The sequence below is a fragment of the Tamandua tetradactyla genome, chromosome 8 (genome assembly GCF_023851605.1).
Source record: "Tamandua tetradactyla isolate mTamTet1 chromosome 8, mTamTet1.pri, whole genome shotgun sequence".
Lineage (NCBI taxonomy): Eukaryota > Metazoa > Chordata > Mammalia > Pilosa > Myrmecophagidae > Tamandua > Tamandua tetradactyla.
Genome location: NC_135334.1, coordinates 35002518 through 35023218, shown reverse-complemented (window position 1 = coordinate 35023218; position 20701 = coordinate 35002518). Strand labels below are relative to the sequence as shown.

The 20701-nt window shown below is 40.6% G+C and overlaps 1 protein-coding gene and 1 pseudogene across 4 annotated transcripts in view; one reads left to right on the top strand and one right to left on the bottom strand.

Moving 5' to 3' along the window:
• The window catches only part of GUCY1A2 (guanylate cyclase 1 soluble subunit alpha 2), a 316485-nt gene extending 303632 nt beyond the window's left edge, over positions 1 to 12853 (bottom strand). For all 4 annotated transcript variants that reach the window (XM_077113085.1, XM_077113087.1, XM_077113086.1 and 1 more), the window contains exon 1: positions 12538 to 12853. In XM_077113085.1, coding sequence (XP_076969200.1) covers positions 12538 to 12831 — 294 coding nt within the window. In that variant the 5' untranslated portion in view covers positions 12832 to 12853. The remainder of the gene's footprint in view (positions 1 to 12537) is intronic.
• Positions 12854 to 14183: 1330 nt separating this feature from the next.
• The window catches only part of LOC143643851 (protein mago nashi homolog pseudogene), a 47123-nt pseudogene continuing 40605 nt past the window's right edge, over positions 14184 to 20701 (top strand).

Genomic DNA, 20701 nt, shown 5'->3' with positions numbered 1-20701 from the left:
GATCATATTTATTTTTAAGATATCTGTAGGGAATTTTACTTGTAAGCTTATTAGACCTAGAAAATAATCCCAAAATACTGTATACACAAAAATGTTGAAAATATTTCCTATAGAAAGCCAGAGAGTGATAAACAAGAACTCTAAGGAAATTTAATATCAGGAGATTTTGCCAAAGAATGTGGCTGGAGTTTATCGAAGAGATCAGGAGATATAATTACCAACATGCCGATCAGAAAGATAACTTAACAGAGGGGATCAGAGAAAGGCACCAGATTTTACTGTATTCCAAATACTGTATTAAATTATTCTTAATCTTCAAAATCCTATAAACTAAGTGTTACTTTCATTTTCTCAATAAGAAACTGAGCCTCAGAGAGCCTAATTTATCCAAGAATGTATAGGAGCACAACAGGGGTTCACCTGACTTCAAAGCCTATTCTTTCCCTAGAAGACAGAGAGTCAGGGAAACTGAACCAATAGTTGGTCTCCAAGAAAGCAGGGAAGCAGTACCACCACATCATTAATAATGGTGAGCACAGCGTCTCCAATTCACTGTTCACATTTTATTACATACCCACCCTGCAGTGAGAGATTAGCGTTATTATATATGATTTCAGAGATGGGAAAGGAAGGCAGAAAAGTTATTTCCCCAAAGTCAAATTAAAACAGAAACCAGGAAACAGTGTTTATTAAGTTACAGCTTCCGCCCAACTCCCTGTCTCTCCCATCCCCCACCGCCATGCACACACAAATAAACAAGCTTATAGGCCTTCTTTAAGAAAAACAAGACAGGCAACTTGGCCAAATTATGCACAAAACTAAAAGTTTGAATAACTTTATGTGAAAATCTACTCAGAATATGTCTCCCTCTGCCTTAGAGATTTCTTGGTGGAATGTAAGAAATTGAGTATACATATTAACTCATTCAGACCACAAAATCCATTCAGTTCCTTAGTGCTTCTGTGTAAAGGAAATCATCTGTTATCGAGCCTTTGATTATCTAAAACACTCCTTTTACTAAGATGTCCACACATCTGTGCTCGGTGATAATTAAGACTCATAATGATGGCACTGAGGGACTAAAACACACAGGAGTGCCTCTGAGATAAGCAAAAATTGATTAACACATTGAAAAAAGCTTAACTCTTAAGTGTTATATTAGTTTCCCAGCTGCTAAGACAAATACCACACAATGGGTTGGCATAACAACAAGAATTTATTGACTTATGGTTTCGAAACTAGGAGAAGTCCAAAATGAAGGCAGCAGCAAGGTGACGCTTTCTCCCAGCACACTATTGTGTTCTGGGGGCTGGCTGCCAGCAACCCTTGGTTCCTTGGCTTTTTTGTCACATGGCAATGCACATGGCAGCATCTTCTCCTCTCTTGCAGGTTCTGTTGACTTCCAGCTTTCAGTTGCAACTTTTGGCTTCTTTTTCTGTGTCTAACTTCCTTTGCTTATAAGGACTTCACCTGTATTGGATTAAGGCCCACCCATCATTCAGTTTGGGCATACCGCAACTAATAACATCTTCAAAGGTCCTGTTACAATTAGGTTCACACCCACAGGGTCGGGGTTGGGACCTGAACATGCCTTTTGTGGGGCATATGATTGAGTCATTCTCCAACAGTCCACCCTCGGATCCCCAAAAGACATGTTCCTCTCATATGCAAAGTACATTCATTCCATCACAACATCCTAAAAGCCTTAAGTCATTTCAGTGACAACGTTAAGTACAAAGTCTCACCAAAATTATTTATGAGTGTGGTCCATCTTGGGACAAACTTCCTATCTGATGGACTTGTTAAACCTAGAAAACTGCGTTGTGTATCTGCTTCCAGTATTTGATGGTGGGGCAGGTATAGGATGAACAGTCACATTCTAATAGGGAGAAATTGGAAGGAAAACAACGGCCACAGTTCCCAAACAAGTCCAAAACCCAGCAAGACAAACTCTTAGATTTCAAGGTCTGAAACGCCATTAGATTTCAAGGTCTGAGAATCACGTATGGATTGATGTTTTTTCCTCCAAGCCTGCTGGAGTGGCAGCCTTACCACAAGTGCTTGCCCAGCAGCCGTCAAGCCTTCCAAGCACTTGCTCAAGTGGGCCCCAGTAGGCCCCACCCTCTCAGAGCATTGGGATAGTGGCCCTCGAATACTGGACACAGTCCCCACCATATCTGAGCACTGAGGTATCAGCAATCTCCCTGAACAAGAGGGCACAAAGCCTGTACCCTTCAAGCACTGGGGCAGATGGCCTGCCCCCTCCAAGCATAGGGGAGGAACTGCCCTTTCCACTCACATCAGTGGGCCCTGTCTCTTGGCCCAAGGCAATCTTTTTGGCCCAGTCCACTGCTTCCATCGTTCTGCCCTTGAAGTTATTCTTCCTTCAGTTTGTCCCTTCTCTGTCCCTTTCAGTCCAGGCTGGCAATGGTTCTGCTCATACAAATTTTGCAAAAACATGTTGGCTTTGCATGCAGTTCAGTAGGTACAAATCAACTTTCCACATAGTCTTCCTGGATAATTGCATTTATACTCCCAACTGTCACTGAAATGGCTAACTGAACCCAAACTGAGCCACACTCTCTTTAGCAAAGGTATGTTCTGTTAGACACACATAGAACCAAGCTCTCTGGGAGCTTCCCAAAAGCTCAAGGAAAACCCTGATAGAGCCACTTTTACCCCTAGTCTCACAGCACTCCATCTGAATAAGCTGAGAATTTTCAAATCATCAATTCTGATATCTTCGTGCTTAAGAGTTCAGTTCTCAGCTCATTTCTTTCCCCTCACATTTAACACAAGAAGAAACCAAGCTGCACTTTCCTCACTTAGCTTGGAAATCTCCTCCAGCTAAATATCCAAGTACATTACTTATAAGTTCTGCTTTCTACCCCACATCAGAACACAATTTCACCAAGTTCTATTCCACTTTATAGTATGAATAATCTTTCTTCCAAATTCCAATAACACATTCATCATTTCTTTCTAAAGCCTCTTCAGAGATATCTTTAATGCCATATTTCTACCAACAGTCTTTTCAAAACAATCTTAGGCTTTGGCTATCAAGCACCTCACAACTCTTCCAACCTCTACCCGTTTACCAAATTCAAGGATTTTCCACATTTTTCAGTACTTGAAATATCAGCACATCACTTTTCAGTACCAGCAACTATAAGTTTCCAGGCTGCTAAAACAAATACCATAAAATGGGTTGGCTTCACAACAGGAATTTATTGGTTAACAGTTTTGAAGCTAGAAGTCCAAAATCAAGGCATCAGCAAGGTGATGTTTTCTCCCCCAAAGACTGGTGTTCTGGGGCTGGCTGCCAGTGATCCTTGGGATTCACCGGCTTTTCCATCACATGGCAGCATCTTCTCCTCTCTTCTGGTGTGTAGGTTTTGTTGACTGACAGCTTCTGACTGCTCCCCATGGTTCCTATTCCATGCCTGACCTTCTTTTCTTATAAGGACTTCAGCCATGTTGCATTAAGGCCTACCTTCATTCAGTTTGGGCTCACCTTAACTAATAACATCTTCAAAGGTCCTATTTACAAATTGGCTCACACCCACAGGGCCAGGGGTTGGGACCTGAACATGCTTTTTGTGGAGGACATAATTCAATCCCTAACAAGCAAATTTTACTGAATTTCAAGTACTCGCTTGCAAATTGATACACATATGTGATATTTACTTAGTTAGAATGTTTGATTCACCAGAACAAATTATCTTTTCAGATAGAAAACATAGACCTGACTCTCCCATACAATATGAAATGTTTTAGCAGCTACTACTTACTTTTATTCCATAGACTTGATTATACTCAAGAAACAATGTGCCAAGTCTGAGCCAAGGAAACCTTGCTGTGTTACAACAAGAAACCATCAAATAATTCCTTGAAGCTGTATTTGGATATCTTTTTATTTATTCAACAATTAGTTCTACCTTTGAAAACATAGTACAGAATATTAATCAAGGTGCCAGTTAAAACTGAGTTTCTCAAAGACTAACTAGTTATCAGATAACTTGGTTCTCGTTTAATTGGGGGGTGGGGGGTTTAAGCTGATCAGCTATCTTAAGAGAGTGAATTGAATAGTAAAAGAAAAAGACCTAAACATATACTAAATAAGCCTAACATCAGATCTGTGTCCAAGGCAGAAAGGCTAGAAATGTCTTTGAATATTCAGTCTGCCCACATTTGACATTCACTCTCATTATTTCTCAAAGCCTAACCTTCCACTCCAATGAATTGCCCCCAAACACCTCAGAAAACTATCCTCTCTCAATATTGAGTGGGAGGGCTCATGCATGAAGAAGCATGAGCATAAAGCAATATGGAATGGAAACATTTTTGAACGTATTTATTTCCTCCACCGGCTTCAGCAGAATCACACATAACTATAGTACAGGAAATGGAAATGGAGTCAAGTGGACTTCCAAGACTTGCAATTAAAGTAACATCGAGAAATCTGTACACAGAGCATCCTCTCGTGATAAATGGGTTCAAGAGTTCTCGGCAACTGCAAACTGCTTCAAAAGTTGAATTACCATTTATTTGGAGAATTCAACTACACTTCTACTCAAGCTGGCCACTGAATGAAAGACTAGTGGCTAAAGATGAAGAAAGTAGGGGTGAGCCCCGGTGGCTCAGCAGGCAAGAATGCTTGCCTGCCATGCCAGAGGACCCGGGTTCGATTCCTGGTTCCTGCCCATGTAAAAAAAAAAAAGGGGGCCAGACCCACGAGTGATCTTAAGATGGGGTCTGCCAGATACCAGGGGGAAAAAAAAAAAGATGAAGAGGGCAGCAACTATTAATATTTCACAGTATTTTAGTACGGTTTGAGGGATGGTCTTATCCGTCTGATATCTGAACCACCCAACTGCTCCCTTGTGAGGAAAAACAAATATTCTGGCATTTAAATCCTATTTCTTTCCCCCCTTCACCACTCCCCACCACCATCTGGCATATGCACAAGTCACTCCTCCAAAATGAACCAGTAAATAGAGCATCTGAGAAACAGATCAGACTCACTCTGAAAAAAAACAGAAAAGATGATGATAATGTCAAATTGACCCTCAGAACAACCCTTTTTCTCCCCTCTCCTCTACTATGCTCAATATTTTGAAGCAGCTGATTTGTTCGTTTTTTTTTTTTTTGAAGAAAGACACTACAAAACTTATATCAATATCATGCGACCTACTGAACATAAACATAAGCTACCAGAGCATCCTGTGGTAAAATGGAAAGAAACGCCAGCAATAATTAAAGCTACCAATGGTGAAATCTCAAATACCTTTTATCACACAAACAAAAAGATTATTTTGATGTCAAAGGACACAGCCATAGGCTGTGGTGATAATAGCACCAATTTACCACCTTTGCCCCATCCCAACTTGGGAGCCACTTCCTAGATAATTCTTTCTAAAAACCAGTGTGCAGGTCTCCCTGAGCCTACACAGTTATCCACCAGGTGTGGCACTCAATCACCTTTAGGCACAGCTCTAAAGTGCCTAGTAATCACCTAGAAGTGTTTTTAAAATGTAAAGTCGCTAAAGCTATCAAACCAGACTCTCTGAGAATGAGGCACAGAAATGTGCATTCTAAACTTTTTTTTCAGATGGTTTTTATGGGTACCGAAGTTTGAGACCCACTGGTTTAAATGAAGAACTGTTTAATAAGCCTCGATTAAAGCCTGTGCAAGAAGTGCTTTCTCATTTTTCTATGTATAAGATTGTTCACTCTTTCTCAATTCCTCTTGAATGACTCCACAACAACCCCTTCAACTCTCCAGCCTTCAGAGGTATTGCCAGCCCCCCTAAATCCTAAATCACTTTGTGCCTGGAATGTTCAATTTTATGAGGTGCACCGAGCATATAGCGTATAATTCTGTATCTTCAGATCGTGTGCTGAAGTAATATTTGAGGTCCGAACTGATGTCATTCCATCTCCTCACAATGCATTTTTGGCAACAGTAGCCCACTTGCTGACAAACATTTCTCTCACATATTGTGCAGAAAATATAAGCAGCCCAGACTGGAGGAGAGTCATTACATTTACCTAACTTCTTAAAATATAAATGGACTCCTCAAAGAGTCCCAAGAGAAGGATACTGTTTCATCTTCTCTCTTTAATTCTTTTTAACTTCATTCTGAAGTTTTGCTTTAAATGACAGGTATAAGAAAAGTTCAAACGTGTAAACACTTGGTAGATCTCTTCCAGGATAGATAAAAAAAAACTTAAATACTTTTAGAACCAAATGTGCCACAGGAAAAAGCATCAAATGCAATATTAAAATAATCACACACTTAAAACATTCATTATTCTGAACACTTTATTCATCATCCAGGGGATACCAGTCACTAGCTAAATACCAGGTAAACCTAAGAATATAGAGGTTAGAGTCAGAATTTAAACAGACGAATTTTGATTATTGAGCTGAAAAACTGGCTGATGCGTCAAACAAGAGCCTGTAGAGAAAACCCAGCCACCAGAGAATCCTTGAAAATATTCTCTTCTTAGGCCACTTAATTTTTTTCTTCTTAGACATGTGAGAAAATATATAAGGGATAATTATACCTTCTTGCTAAATCATGGTGAATAATGTATATATGTCCAGTGATAACACATTTATTCTGCAATCATATCTAATCAAATATGTAATTTTTAAAAAATATTATCTTCAACTCTGTATAACAGAGGCAACAAGACAAAAAAAGAAACACGAACAGAAAGAATGATGATGCAATAGAGTGGAAAAATACAAAACAGCACTCAAGTTCTCTTCCCATGCATCTCACAGTCCTTCAAGGTCCATAAATTCTGCACCAAAAAGGAACACATAATCACTTATCACCTCTACTTGCAAACTAATAATCAGTGATGTCATTTCCCATTGTCAAAATTCATCTTTAAATCAGGACCTAACAACAGAGCTCTGACCAAATAAGAACAGAGCCTTAAACACTCACACAAAACATAAATACCATTACCTAGGGGTCCTGGAGATTGCATGTCCCCACAAAAGGCTTGTTCAGGTCCCAACTCCTGGGAACTGTGGGTGTGAACCAAATCGTAGCAGGTCCTTTGAAGATTATCAGTTAAACTGATAAGGCTGAAGTCCTTATAAGCAAAGGAAGACAGACTCAGAAAAAGAAGACACAAAGAGCGAGGAGAAGCTGAAAATCAACAGAACCCAGTAGAGAAGAGAAGATGCAGCCATGTGCTTTGCTGTGAGACAGAAAAGCCAAGGAACCCCAAAGACTATCAGCTAGCCAGAAGATACTAATCCCAGGAGGAAGCAAACCTTGCCTCATAAATTCCTGTAGTTAAGTCAACCCATTGGACGGTATTTGTTTTAGCAGCTGGGAATTAAAAACACTGGGTAATTGTTATTTCTTACAGCCTACACCTTTGAACACAAATACAGATTTTTCAGCTTGAATGCAATGAATGGGGGAATGCTTGAAATTCTCAGGCAAATGAAATAAACTATTTCTCTTTCATCTATCTAATTTTTTCTAATTCAAAATTAACTTGTTGTGAAATAGCTACATTTTACCAATTATTTATGTACTCATTTTGTTTGAGAATTTGTAAAAGTAACTTTCCTATTGCCACATAGCACACAGCAGTTTGATGGAAACGCTTGAATCTGCAGTGACTACACATGCATTTGTACACACACAAGTCACAAACAGCGAGTCAAAAAGGGACTCCAGTTTTAATTTTAATGGATTGGCCGGATAATGCCCACAAAATAAATGCTACTTATTTCTGACATCTGCTTCCCTATTCAGTAAGATTAAATGGCAAATAAATTGAGAAAAAAGAAAGAAAAATTTTAGATCATTTGGTGGCATTCAGATCTCGTTGAAATTAATGGATGTCAGCCTGAAACTATCATTTACTGAGTTTATAGATTTTACAAAGAATATTGCTCTTCTTTCACAACAATTCTACAAGGTAATTATCTTTCCTTTTCACCAAAGAGGAAACTAAGATTCAGAAAAGACAAGAGGTGGCTGGCCAGGGGCAGTGGGAGGTTATTAGAACCCAAATTTGTCAAACTCCAAAACCTTGTTCTTGCAATTCTGCCAGGTTGTTTCTCAATCAGGGAGCAGGTGGAGCCTCATTTCAGATTATAGTATCGAATTTCAATAAATGTGGACGCAGTGAGCTACTGGAATACTACTGGAATACTGCTAGAATACATCATATCAAATTTCTAATTGTAATCAACCTGTTGCTCAGAACTTTGTTAGCCAAATGGAGCCCCAAATTACAAAAAGCTTCAATTAAAATATATAAATTATCAAATGTCCTACTTCACAAATATATTCTAATATGTTTTCCATTATTTTCATGTTTTTAACACTCACATTTTCTAACAATTTGTAAAGGCTTACACATGCCAAAGAGTTAATTTTACTTGATAACAGGAAAAGCTTAATGTGTGTTTTAATGTCCTTTCACTTTTATTCTAGGAACATTATCAACTATAATGTTGTTTCCTTTCACAATACAATGAAACATTCTTTGCTCTTTTTGCCACCTGAGTCCAGCCTTCCCTTCATTTCCCTTTTCTCAATTTTCTTTCAGTTTCTTGTATAAATCCCTCAGTCAATAGTTTTTCTTCCCTTTATTTGCCAATCCTCACAGTTCTTTGACTTTTCTTCCTACTTTTCTGCTCTCAGTAGCTTCTGGGGTCTCCAAAGCAGCCTGCGACAAGCACCTGTATGTCTCTAAAACAAAACCTACAGAAGTCTGGCCTTCGAACTGGTTTCCTGGCATATCTTCAATACAGACTTGAGTTAGCAGACACAAAACTGATATCAGAGTGGCAGGGTTCTAACTTCTTTCACTGAGAAGAATAAAATCACAATAGATGAGTTACTAAATTAAGTCTAGATGTAAAATCCCCAGCTGTTTCTCCACATGTTCTCAAACTTTAAATTATTTTGAAATAATGTAACAAGTGTTTTATATATTTCAACTCAGCTCTTTAGGATTTTATCTTTATTATAATAATAATAATTATTATTATTAGGGATTCACCCTATAAATTCACAGAAGACAAAACTCCCAAAGTGGATTACACATAAACTTCCCCTAGACAGCTCCAAGACAGAGTTTCTATTTGTTTTTCCATTTGTCTCTTTTTAAGGACTGTCTCCTTAAAATAAAGACTATAATTTAAGAATTTCCATACACAGACTGGGTATTGTTTGGCATTTTGTACCACCAGTGCTCTGCACAATATTTGCTACATAGTAGATCCTCAAATATTTGTAAGTAATTGGGTAGATTAAGTAGGATTTAGAAGCTACTGCTTGAAAAAGTAATCTTCCTTCCTTGAAAGTTTTAACTCTTATAATAAATGCCTTGTTCTTCTTTCATATGTTGTTATGACAGTTTATCGAAACTCTGACAATGCATTATATATTTTCAGAGACCTTCAAAGCTGGGTAGATCCCTAGGTCTTAACACCTGACATCCTCACCTTAGAGCTGTGAAGAATCGCAGCAAGTTAAAGTAATGCATCCAAAAATACACAACAATTTAGTGTTCAAAACAGAATTAGAACCAGGTCTCCTGAATGCTGGTACATTTTTCAATTTCACCAATTCAGTTTATTCCTACTATTAAAATGGTACAAATTTTACAATCTTTATAGATGAAATCAATGCCTCTAAAAATGACTATAAAAATATTAAAAAACTGAGTCTGAACATCCATTCAGCCAAATCACAGTTTAATTACTTAGACATATCCTAGTATTTACTACATTCATTTCCATTTTCCTACTTGGAAACCGTTCTGAATAAAAAATAAATCCCAAGTGATTGAGACAATATTCCATGATATGACCACTGATAAAACTCAAGCTTCCCTGGCAAGCACAGGTTCTCCTGAAGTAGATAGTATAGGAGTTCAAGAAAGCTCACACACTCAGAACTAGAAGTTCCCATCTAAGAACGTCCTTGTCATGGCAATTCTCAAAGGTTAAAAAAAATTGTCTGGCTCTACTGAGAGAGAATAAACAGGACATAATTCATCTCTATTGTCTCATTTAAAGAGGTTTAGAACTCTGACAGTAGAGAATTAATCTAATGGAACTTTTTGAGGCAGTGTTCTAGATTGTGAAAACAAAGAAAATAGGATGGGTACCATTTAGAAAAAGTCATTGCTTTGAAACTAATCTATTTTCTTTGCATCACTAAATCTATTGATGGCATGGTTAGCCAATGAGAATTTATTTAGACATGGATTCTGATACTGAAAATGTGTACACTGTATTTACCCGTATGTTCCTAGCACTTCATCTAACACACCCTTTTCAAAAGAAAAAAAAAAAGAATTACAGCATGGAAAGTATATATAACTGTTCTGTATGTGTGTGTGTGTGTGTGCATATGCATGTGTGGTGTATATATATACAATCGTTGCAATTATTTTCAAATTCCTCATCCTGAAAACTGTTTTTATCCAACAAAAAGCCAAATTCATTCAAATTTTATTTAGAAAGGTATCAATCAGAGACTATTTCCTCACTCTAAATCTTGCAATAAATACACTAGTTCAGTTTATTTTTTTCTACTCTTCATATAAATTGTTGAAAATAGTCTTAGGCCAAATTGTCATGATCAGAGGCACCATTACATTTGTAAATTTTGGTTCTTAGGACCAAAGAAACTTCAGGATTAGAAAAAAAAGACTAATCAATATCTTTAGTAAAATCACTGTGTCAAAAATGAATCTGTTGTACTGAAATAGCATAATACGCAAATGCTGCCTTAGGTACTGACTCCTTGTGTTCAACAATTTTGCAACAGCAAAGAGTTCCTAAGACTAGTTGCCTGGGAAATATTTGCAGTGAAGAATAGCAAATAGTAGCCAAATCATCTTCTTTTTTTTACATGGACAGGCACCGGGAATCGAAACCGGGTCTCTGGCGTGGCAGGCAAGAACTCTGCCTACTGAGCTACCGTGGCCCGCCCTAAATTATTTTGAGGTTTGTTTCCTAGGTTATCAATAAAAGAAGTGGGGGAAAGGTTAAATTAAAAGGAAAAAATGCACAAGAAGAGGAACATGACACCGCTCACGAAGAGCATTCTTCCTGAACGCCAGGACCACAAGGACATTGTTGGGATTGTCTGGTACCAGGATCCAGTCTCAGGGTCCCACTCCTCCTCAGATCCCTCCCCCAAAAACGCTAGCGTACTTTCAAAGGGGAGACAGAGAGTAGCTAAATCAAGATCGATGTTCAGATACGTTTTAGAAACGTGGAGGAAGAAAGAGCCCCAGTGTGGGCAGGTAAAAGTGCTGTCAGGAATTATAGTCCTTGCATCCAAGGTCAGGGTGAGGATAAGAGGCAGACAGAGGTTTGACAATGAACAGAGAAAATGAAAGGTGCAGGTTGGCAACATTTCCACCTCCTTCACATTCTGTCTGCAATAGAATGGATGCCTAACACTGAGCTCACTTAGGGAAAGCCTGGAACAGAGGTCTGGCATTCCTGCAGACGGTGAAAGTCAAGGGTGGCTGACATGTCTCGGCAGGAACCACGCCAGCGGGCTCTGGAAGGAGTGCCTAGAACCAAGGAGTCTGGTGTACACTTGGGACTGCTAAAACAGATATCCCCAAATGAGCACGAGTTTGAAGACACGTAGGAAAGCACTTATTCAATCAAAAACTATATATGACGGGCCTAATATAAGGAAGGCATAAAGAATTGAGGGGGAAAGCACTGGAAAACCCAGGGAAGGGGGAGTGAAGGATGAGGTAGGGTGCAAGAAGTCCCCGCGAGGTTTAGAAAACCAAACACCAGTTTAACCAGAAATGAAGACTGGGGGTTAAATCAGTAAATGCCCAGTGAGTTATTAAAAACAACAACAATAAAACAAAACTCTGAGGTGGGGGGTGGTGTGCAAAACAGTTCAGAGGGTCCTTCAACAGAAGATAATTCATGAAAGTGTCCGCCAGGCAGTTCCAAAAGATTTGAGAAAAGCGATGCAACATAGTATGCCGATAGCCTGTGGAATTCAGTGTCAGAGAAGGTCCAGCTAAGACCAACAGAGTGTGGGAAAAAAAGAGAGGAAGCGTATCCTGGAAGTGCTGGGGCTCCTTTGGGATGCTGGAAAACAGAGATGAAAGACCTGGAAATGGGAACTGCGGGACAAAGTGACTGGGAAAGTTTGAGGGAAAGAAAACAGGTGGGTGCGAAGGAGCACCGGGGCCGTCAAGGGTGACAATGATGAAGTAGGGCGCAAGGCTGGGGGAGGGCAGTCAGGCACCCCTGAATCCGCAGACCCGGGAAGGGAAGAACGGAGGCTTCACTCCTTTCCGGTGCTCTAACACCCCTTCCACCAGCGCCCTGGGACTCGGCTCTCGCCCAGGGTCGGAGACCCCAGGCCCGGCGGGGCGAGGCCAGGCCGCCCCCCAGCGGTCGGGCTCTGCGCTTACGCCCTGGCTCGCCGCGCGCCAACTTTCCCGAGCCCCTTCCTCTCTCCCGAAGCGCGGCCCCTCCTGCCGCCCCCCGCTCACCGAGGGGGCCGTCAGGCGGCTGATGCTCTCGCCCAGCGAGTCCAGGTTGACCCGCCTCCGGCGCTGTGCCCTCCTGGCCCCGGCCGTGGCGGCGGCAGCGGCGGCGGCGGAGGCGGCGGCTGGGAGCGGGGCGACGGCTGCGGCCGCGCTGGGCTCGGGCGGCCCGGGCGGGCTCCGGCTGCCGTTCCAGCAGAGCCTGGACAGGGGGCACTCCCCTTCCTCCTCGGGGCTGGTCTCCAGGTAGTCGGAGCCCAGCGAGCTGAAGGACTCGGACGAAATCTTCCTTCGAGACATGCTGCCGGCGGTTCTGCGGCGGCCGAGGCGGTGGCGGCGGGGACGCGGGCGGCGGCGGGACCGGCGAGCCGCGGCGTTAAGCGCGTCGGGGCCACTGGGCGCTGCGGTCGCGCTCGCCGGGGCGGGAGTCCCCTGGGCCGTGAAGCCCCTCGAGCCGACTGCTCATCGCGGGAACTTGGGACGCCGCCGCACCCTGGGGCCCGGGCTCGGCGGCGGCGCCGGTCTGGGCTGGGGGCCGCTGCCGCCTCTGCTGCAGCTCGTACGGCGCCGCCTCAGCGCCCGCCTCGGCGGATCGCCATGCGCTGTGCGCCGCGCTCGGGTCGCGGGGAGGCTCGGAGTGTGCGCCCGGGCGGCCGGGCGGCGAGGGTTGCGGCCGGTGTGGTCCACAGCCTGAGGTTTCTGCTGCTTGCGCTCCTATCTCACGCCTTTACCCTCTCTCCTCCCGCCCCTCTCCTCCTGCCTCTCCGCTTGCTCGCCCGCCTTCCGCCTTCTCCCTTTATTCCCCCCACCCCCAAGCTCTCCCTCCGCCGGTATCACGTGTCGCCAGCATACTCATTGGGAGTCTCTGCCTCTCCTATCGCCACGTTTCAGGAGCAACGAGGACACTTCGTTGCAGTCCTCTGCGCGCTCTCCCCGCTCCCGCCGCCCTCTGCTCCACTAAGGAGCGCCCAGCGGCTCTGACCGCATGGAGGGGCCCCAACCCCAACGTCCTACTCCACAGCCCCGGAAGAGGCGTCCAGGGAGCAAACGGGCCCGGGACTCAGGAGAGGAGAGGGGCGCAGGGCCCAGAGGCAAGGGAATTCCCCCTGGAGCCACCTCCTGGCAAGCCTGAGGACGCTAAGTGGAGGGTTAGGGTCCTTGTTCGCCCTTTCCCCGCCTTCCTCCGAGTTTAATTAGGAAGTTACGCGGCGCAGGCGAAAGGCCTAGCGCCGACCCAGGAGGAGAAGCTTACAGAGGAAAGGAAGAGCAGGGGCAACATGTTGGCGCTCCTCGGGCTGGAACAGCTTGCGGGAACGATTCCCTCCCCCTTGTTCCCCTGCGGGCGAGGCCACGTAGCCGCGCAGCGAACCCAGAGATGGGTGGCAGTGTGTGAGGACAGCGACTGCTCGGGCGACAGCCCTGTTGTTGAGCCTTGGCGGGGAAGGAAGCTCGGGGCGCCGGGCTTCTGCCCGCGGCTGATGGGCTCCGCATTAGTGCTGGACAGCTCCTCTTGCCACCTGCAGCGGCTTTTGGCCGCGTCGCGGGTGGGGGAAGTCCGGCAGTTAAGCTACAGACTTCGCTAGCTAGGATCCGGCCGGCGGTAAACGAGGGAGTGATTCCTAATCTCTCGTCTGCTGGACCGTTTGCGCCAAATGTACGATGTTTGCACTTGTCTGGAAATGCTGCTCAGAAAACTAAGGAGAGTGGGAAGAAAGGCTTTTCAAAGCCCAAGAGCAGAAACGCCACAGTGAGCACATCTCTTGCTCCGAGTTTGTGGCGAAATTGCTTCATTCCAAAGCTGGCACCCTTGCGATCTCAGCGCCCAGCCCCTCTGCTCTGGCTTTAGCCCCAGAAAAGAGTCGCATTTCTCTAACCTTAGGGTAAGAGATGGGAAGAAGGGACAAATAAGAGTATACTAAAAGAGTGGTCCGAGGCTTCACTTCCCCCTGCTACAAAGCAGAAGAGGGTCCCCCTCAATATCCCCCGCGCCCGGAAAGAAAAGTTCAGCACTCTGTCTTTAGTTCCCCGGCGACACAAAAACCAATGCACTTTCTAAAGGACTGGTCTTTCCAGCTGAAAACAGGTGGGTTTATGGATTGAATTTGTAAAGTTAAAAACGAAAGACAGAAACAAGAAAATAAAAAGAAATACTTTTGCTGCATCTCCATCCCATTTCGCTTTCAACTCTAAAATCTTAGCATTGTTAATGAAGACCCAAACAAATGTAATTTTTATCTAAGGTGCCCTTTTATACTTTAGAAAAATCCAAACTGATTCAGAGAAGTGCCTTATTCCCAGCTTAAATAGATGTAAATGGTATGAAAAGGTATACTTTCATTTATATGCTCCCCTTTCTCAGCCTACTAAGTGTCTAACCGCATAGCTAGTTTTTCCTCTTAGCAGAAAAAATTTGGTATAGGAGGTGCCTCATTGAAAGTACTACTACTAATAATAATAATAGTAAATTTGTATTGTGTTGCGTATCTCCTGTAGATTTCCTGTGACTTCAATTAATTCCACAGTCATTTGTTTTCACTGGATTTTAGACACAAACTACACCTTTGTCATAAGGAATAGTTTTCAATTCTGCTGAAAAGTTTCACTGGCCTTTGTTTCTGAATTACAATGGAAGAGTACTTTGAGAATTACATAATTCCAACCTGGGGGAAATTGTTTAATATTCTTGCTGTGCAGTATCAATCATGACATAATAGGTTGTAGTTCCTACTTCTCTTATTTAGTAATGATTTAATTGTCAAGTTCTCCAGAATCATAGAATTTTAGAGCTTTTATTAGAATATTAATTAGCATATGCCCTTTGTATTCTTTCAATAAAATATTATTGCACCAAAAAAATTTTATTATGGTAACGGTAAATAACCTTTTCATTGAACTTAGAACTGGAACTAACCGTTCCAACTTATGTTTCAAAGTTAAAATTAGAGTGCAAGGCAATGAGTGTTATTTGCTTCTAAAAGTTCTAGGAGGTCCAAGAGTCTTCCTGTTTACACTGAAAGTTTATTGCCAGAAAGAACTCTGAACCTATGGGACATTTTTTTCTTTGTGTGAACCATTTGAACCAAAGACTTTTCACAGACGCTAAACAGATAAAATAATCTTAAAGCTTTCTGTATGAATTACTCTGCTTTGATCATGATTTTCCCACCGATTTTTAAACTAGAAACATATGGAGGCCTAGCTCTAGATAGTACATCGTCCACATTTCTTTCAAGGGGTTCCTTTGTATTTCTTTTTGGGAATCAAGTTTGAAAGTTCTCAATATGAGGAGCACTATATTCTATACTTGAATTAACATTTTTAAAGGAAGAATAGCATATCCTCTATTTTTTATAAAAGAGCCTTAGAGTTGGCAAAAGAAATCCAAGCACCTTAGTCAAAGAGTAGTCCACTAAAAATGAATAACCTGTGCCCAGATTTTAGGAAATGAAAACCCAGGCCCACAAATCCAAGCCCTGCTGGGTATATTGTGTCATACAATGAAGTCCTTAAAACCCAGTCTGGTATTGGGAAGAAAAATTCAGGAATGTACTTGGTTCGTGATGTCAGTGAGGGCAGTTGAGGACTCAGTTCAGATTGATCAATATTGGGAAAGACTCCTTAGAAAGCAGATATACTATATTAGTCAAATTGGTGACTATTATTCCTTTAAACATAAAACAACTGTCATACATACCTCACCTTCATATAAAGCATTTCTATTCAATAAGCTTTTTTCACTTACATTGTGTCATTTAATTTTGTCTTCCTTCTTCACAGAGAAGTAAAGAAAAATTACCTCTGTCAAATTCAAATAAAAACTGCAATCAGTCTTCATTCCCAAAGTCTTTTCATTTCAGAGTACCAAACTCTTTCCTAATTTCTTTTCATCCAAGTCTCCAGAAAAAAAAAACCCTGCAATATCTGCATAAGTGCCCCCTGGAGCAGAGATCTTCCGTGATATAAGAAGACTAAAGAAATTGCCCCCTATAGTCAGTCTTTATGAAACCTGGCAAATCACAGGGATTTAAAGGTAACGTCATAATAAACTCTCTGAAGAAATATTCTTAACTAGAGCAAGTTTTTCTGGATTCCTAACCTAGAAAATCACACACATAAACACACACACGTGTTCCTCACCTGCAGGTTTAATCCTGTGTGCATGTTCCCTGAATGAGAGCTGCTTCCACCTCCCACTTTAATACCCCTGTCTTTTAAAAGAGGGCAAATGTACTTTCTTGGTAAAAGATGGTTACCAAAAAAAAGACTAGAACTACAAAATTATGCAAGAATATGAAACATGGTAAGACTGAATATTAAGAATAATATCAAAGTGAAAATAGCCATATATTTTGTCCATAAATAAAGAGATGCATGGAAGTCAATGAAATACATCTTCCTATGGTTATATATCATCATAAAACCATCTTCAAGGAATAGGGTACTTGCTGGTCAGAAGGAGGAGAAGAAGAAAAAGGAGGAGGTGGGGAGAAGGAGAGAGGGATAAGGGCAGGGGTAGGGGTAGATATAGACAAGCAGATGATGATGAGGAGGAGGAGGAGGAAGAAAAGAAACAAAAACAAAAACCACACTTAGTAGAATTTGTACCGAAAAAATACTTCTAAGTAGGATGGCTGCCTCCTTTTTTTACAATTATTTTTATTGTAGCAATATAGACACAACTCAAAAATTTGCATTTTAACCACTCCCAAGTGTATAATTCAGTGGTATTAATTATATTCATGATATTGTGCTATCATCACCATCATTTCCCCAATTTTCATCACTTCAAACAGAAATTCTGTACCCATTAAGCAATAATATTCCCTTCCCCTTAAATCCTGGTCCCTAGTATCCTATAATCTATCTGTTTCTATAAATTTGTATAGTTTAGGTATTTTATATGAGTGAGATTATACAATATTTGTATTTTTGTGACTGGCTAATTTCACTTGATGCCACCAGATCCAAGAAAGCGAGAAAGAGAGGAATGTAATCAGTATTGTTTTATGCCTCAGGAAGGCACCACTCTCTTGAGCATCATTAAGTGGTTTTGCACTCAACTACACCCTGCAAAAAGCACCTCAGATACAGCCATAAGTGCCAGATTGCAGTCCACTATAGCCTTTAATCATTTTTCTTTATGCATATTTCCACCTTGTACCCATATGCAAACCCACTTACCTGCCAAATTCATTTAAGGTGAATTAACATTTGTTGGGAAGCTACTGTGTACTAAGCTCTGCTTATTTGTTGTTTCATTTACTCTTTACAATGCCACAATAGGACATATTATACCCAATTTTACAGATTCTGGCAAGAGATATTAAATATCTTCCCCAAAGTCATGAAGCTGTTAATATTAGAGTCAGGTTTTCAATCCTGACTCCAATCCCCATGCTAATTCCACTGAAACAGATATCCTTCCTGCCACTTATAATTCCCTCAAATTTCCTAAAAACACAAAGAAAAATGACAAATATGCTGAATGAAAATCACTATGTGATTGGTTTATTCCATTAAAAGTAAATATTACATACACATTTAGTCTGCTGGATTTATTCCCTGAAACACAATGTTGTGGGAAATTACTGACCGATACAGAAGCTCTACATTCTAGTAGCTGCTCTGCTCATAACTAGCATGTGACAAAAAGCAAGTTGCTCAATTGCTCAACCTCTCTGGGGACTCAGTCCTCTCACCTATGAAATGATACCCTTGGGTATAATCTCTAGGGTATCATCAAGTCCAATACTCTATAATTTTCCTATTTGTTGAGCTATGCATTTTCTTTCCAGAAATATCTGTACCTAGAAAAAATTCCCCTCAATCATCATAAGGTTAGCCTCCCTTTTTCCTCTCTATAGTATCACTTCTAGAATGCAATTCCTCTGCAAATCTCTTCTTTAATTACCTAAGATTTTCTCCTGGTACAAAGCTGACATGAATATAGTCCGCAGAATTCAATGCATAAAAAAGAAAAATTTCAGCTCAAGTGCATTGGGTTAGACACTCACCATCTCCCTGTCTTTTCATAAACTAATTCTTCTGTCTGCATATTATAGAAAGGGATCATATCTTCATTTCTGCAACTTATTAAGCTTGACAGATAACAATAAGTATGAATTATCAATAAGCAAGTATCTCGATATGACTTTGTTAATGTTAATAGGCATTTACTTAAATATGTTCAAGCTAAGTAAATATGCAACCCTGTTACTTAATCATATTTGGAAATGACCAATCTATTTTTTAAATCTAATTTTAATATAAAATCTTAAATTATTAGAAGTATTAAAATTAACAATGAAATGTGCTTTTGTCACTAGACATAAAAATAAGGGAACACTGGCAAATTTTTACTAAGAATGATTAAATGGAAATGTACTTTGATCCCTTAAGATAATTAATAGGAACAGTTTTCTGTTTTAAAAATTAAGAAACAAATGATAATTGATACTCATGTTGTAATCATTTCTGGAAAACATTTCAAGGCAGGTATTTAAATGACTGATCTCAGCAATGAGTAGATTATCTCAAGCCTAAAACACCATGTTAATGTTACATTAATCCTAAAGCATTTCTCCCCCAGAAGAAATGAAACTTTTAAAATAAAATATATTTGTAACTTATCACTGACAGTTCTCCTTCTACTGAGTAAAATAAACATTAATTCCTCTCTTTAATTCACGCGGGATCCTATTAGGGCTACCTAAACAGAGGAACCCGTGTCCAGACTAGCAGCACGTAATTTTGTAGGCAATCATTCCAAAGTAAACTCATTTCAATCTTCTCCACTAAGACCAGGGTAACTTTGAGTTTCCCATCATGGTATGCCGATGAGAAGTGTATCTATCTCTGCTCAATCTCCAATCAGGTCTTTGTGCTTCTTCTATCTCAGAGAATAAAATGTCTGTATTTTACTGGTTCATTGCATCTGTGTTGTCTAAGTAATTTTTAACAGCCCTCTGGGCCAAAAGAAATACCTAACGATTCAATTTGTAAGGTAGTTGGGTCCAAACAGTTTAGTAAGTATTTTTATGCCAACAACTTAGTGGCCATTTGAAACATATTACATATACATTGAAAGAGAAATAATTTTTTATTTCATTCTTAAATAATGACAAGTCATTAATTAAGCTACTGAATTAAGTTAGGCACTGCATAACTTCTCAAACCTTGGGATCAGATTGGACATTGCCACCATCATTTCCTGCTCCACATCAGTTTTCCCGTGGGAACTTCAACTATGGTTGCTCAACCCTTCCAAAGTTCTCAGAAAAGCTTGTCTTTTATCTTGATTTCAGATTTTAACTGAGAAAACAGACAATAACAGCCTACTAATATAAAATGAAAATTGTGCATATTTATGTCATTTACTGCTATAATAAACTTAGAGTCAGAATATTGCCGATATATTTGTGATTTACATGTACTTTGTATTCTATAATTAAAAATTGAATAAACGGTCTCCTCAATAGTTAGCTATCAACTAAGCTTTGAATACATAATAAGTAGCAAAGTAATTTAGAAAGACATACAATATTTGCTTTTTAGAATTGTTACACATATCTTTTTACCAAAGTTCGTTTATGTTAATAATTTAGTAGAATGGTATCTCACAAAATACTATTTTTAAAAAGATTTATGATACATCTTTCTTTTAAAAACTAATCATAAAACCTTGGTAACTGTTCATCATGTGGCAAGAAGAGGAAAGGCAAGTGTAGGCTCATTCCCTATAACTTCTACTGTCAGGCAGGAGAAAAAAAGGTACTTTATTGCATTTTGTTTACAGAGAAACTAAGGTATCCAAAGATTGAGGGATCTGTCCATGGTCCAATGTCACATAGTTAATCACAGTTAGAACTCTTAGCACGGAAAAAACCTATTTCATAGTTCCTTTGTAGAAGGCTGTCTCTAAGAAAGACTATCCCCTGGAGAGAAGTAAAGCATGCCTGTGTCATTATTTTTAGGGAATATCATTTGAGCTGGTTTCTCAGGTTGTAAGAATAAGCTTGCATTAATCCAGTTACACATACTTAACATCATGGCTAAGTTAATGCATCCATATCCATTCATCTCAATACATAGTTGAATGTCCCTCCTGAATGTTTAATATTAAACTAAGCACAGTGGACATCATAAAGACAAGCCATGGTATCCTCCCTTT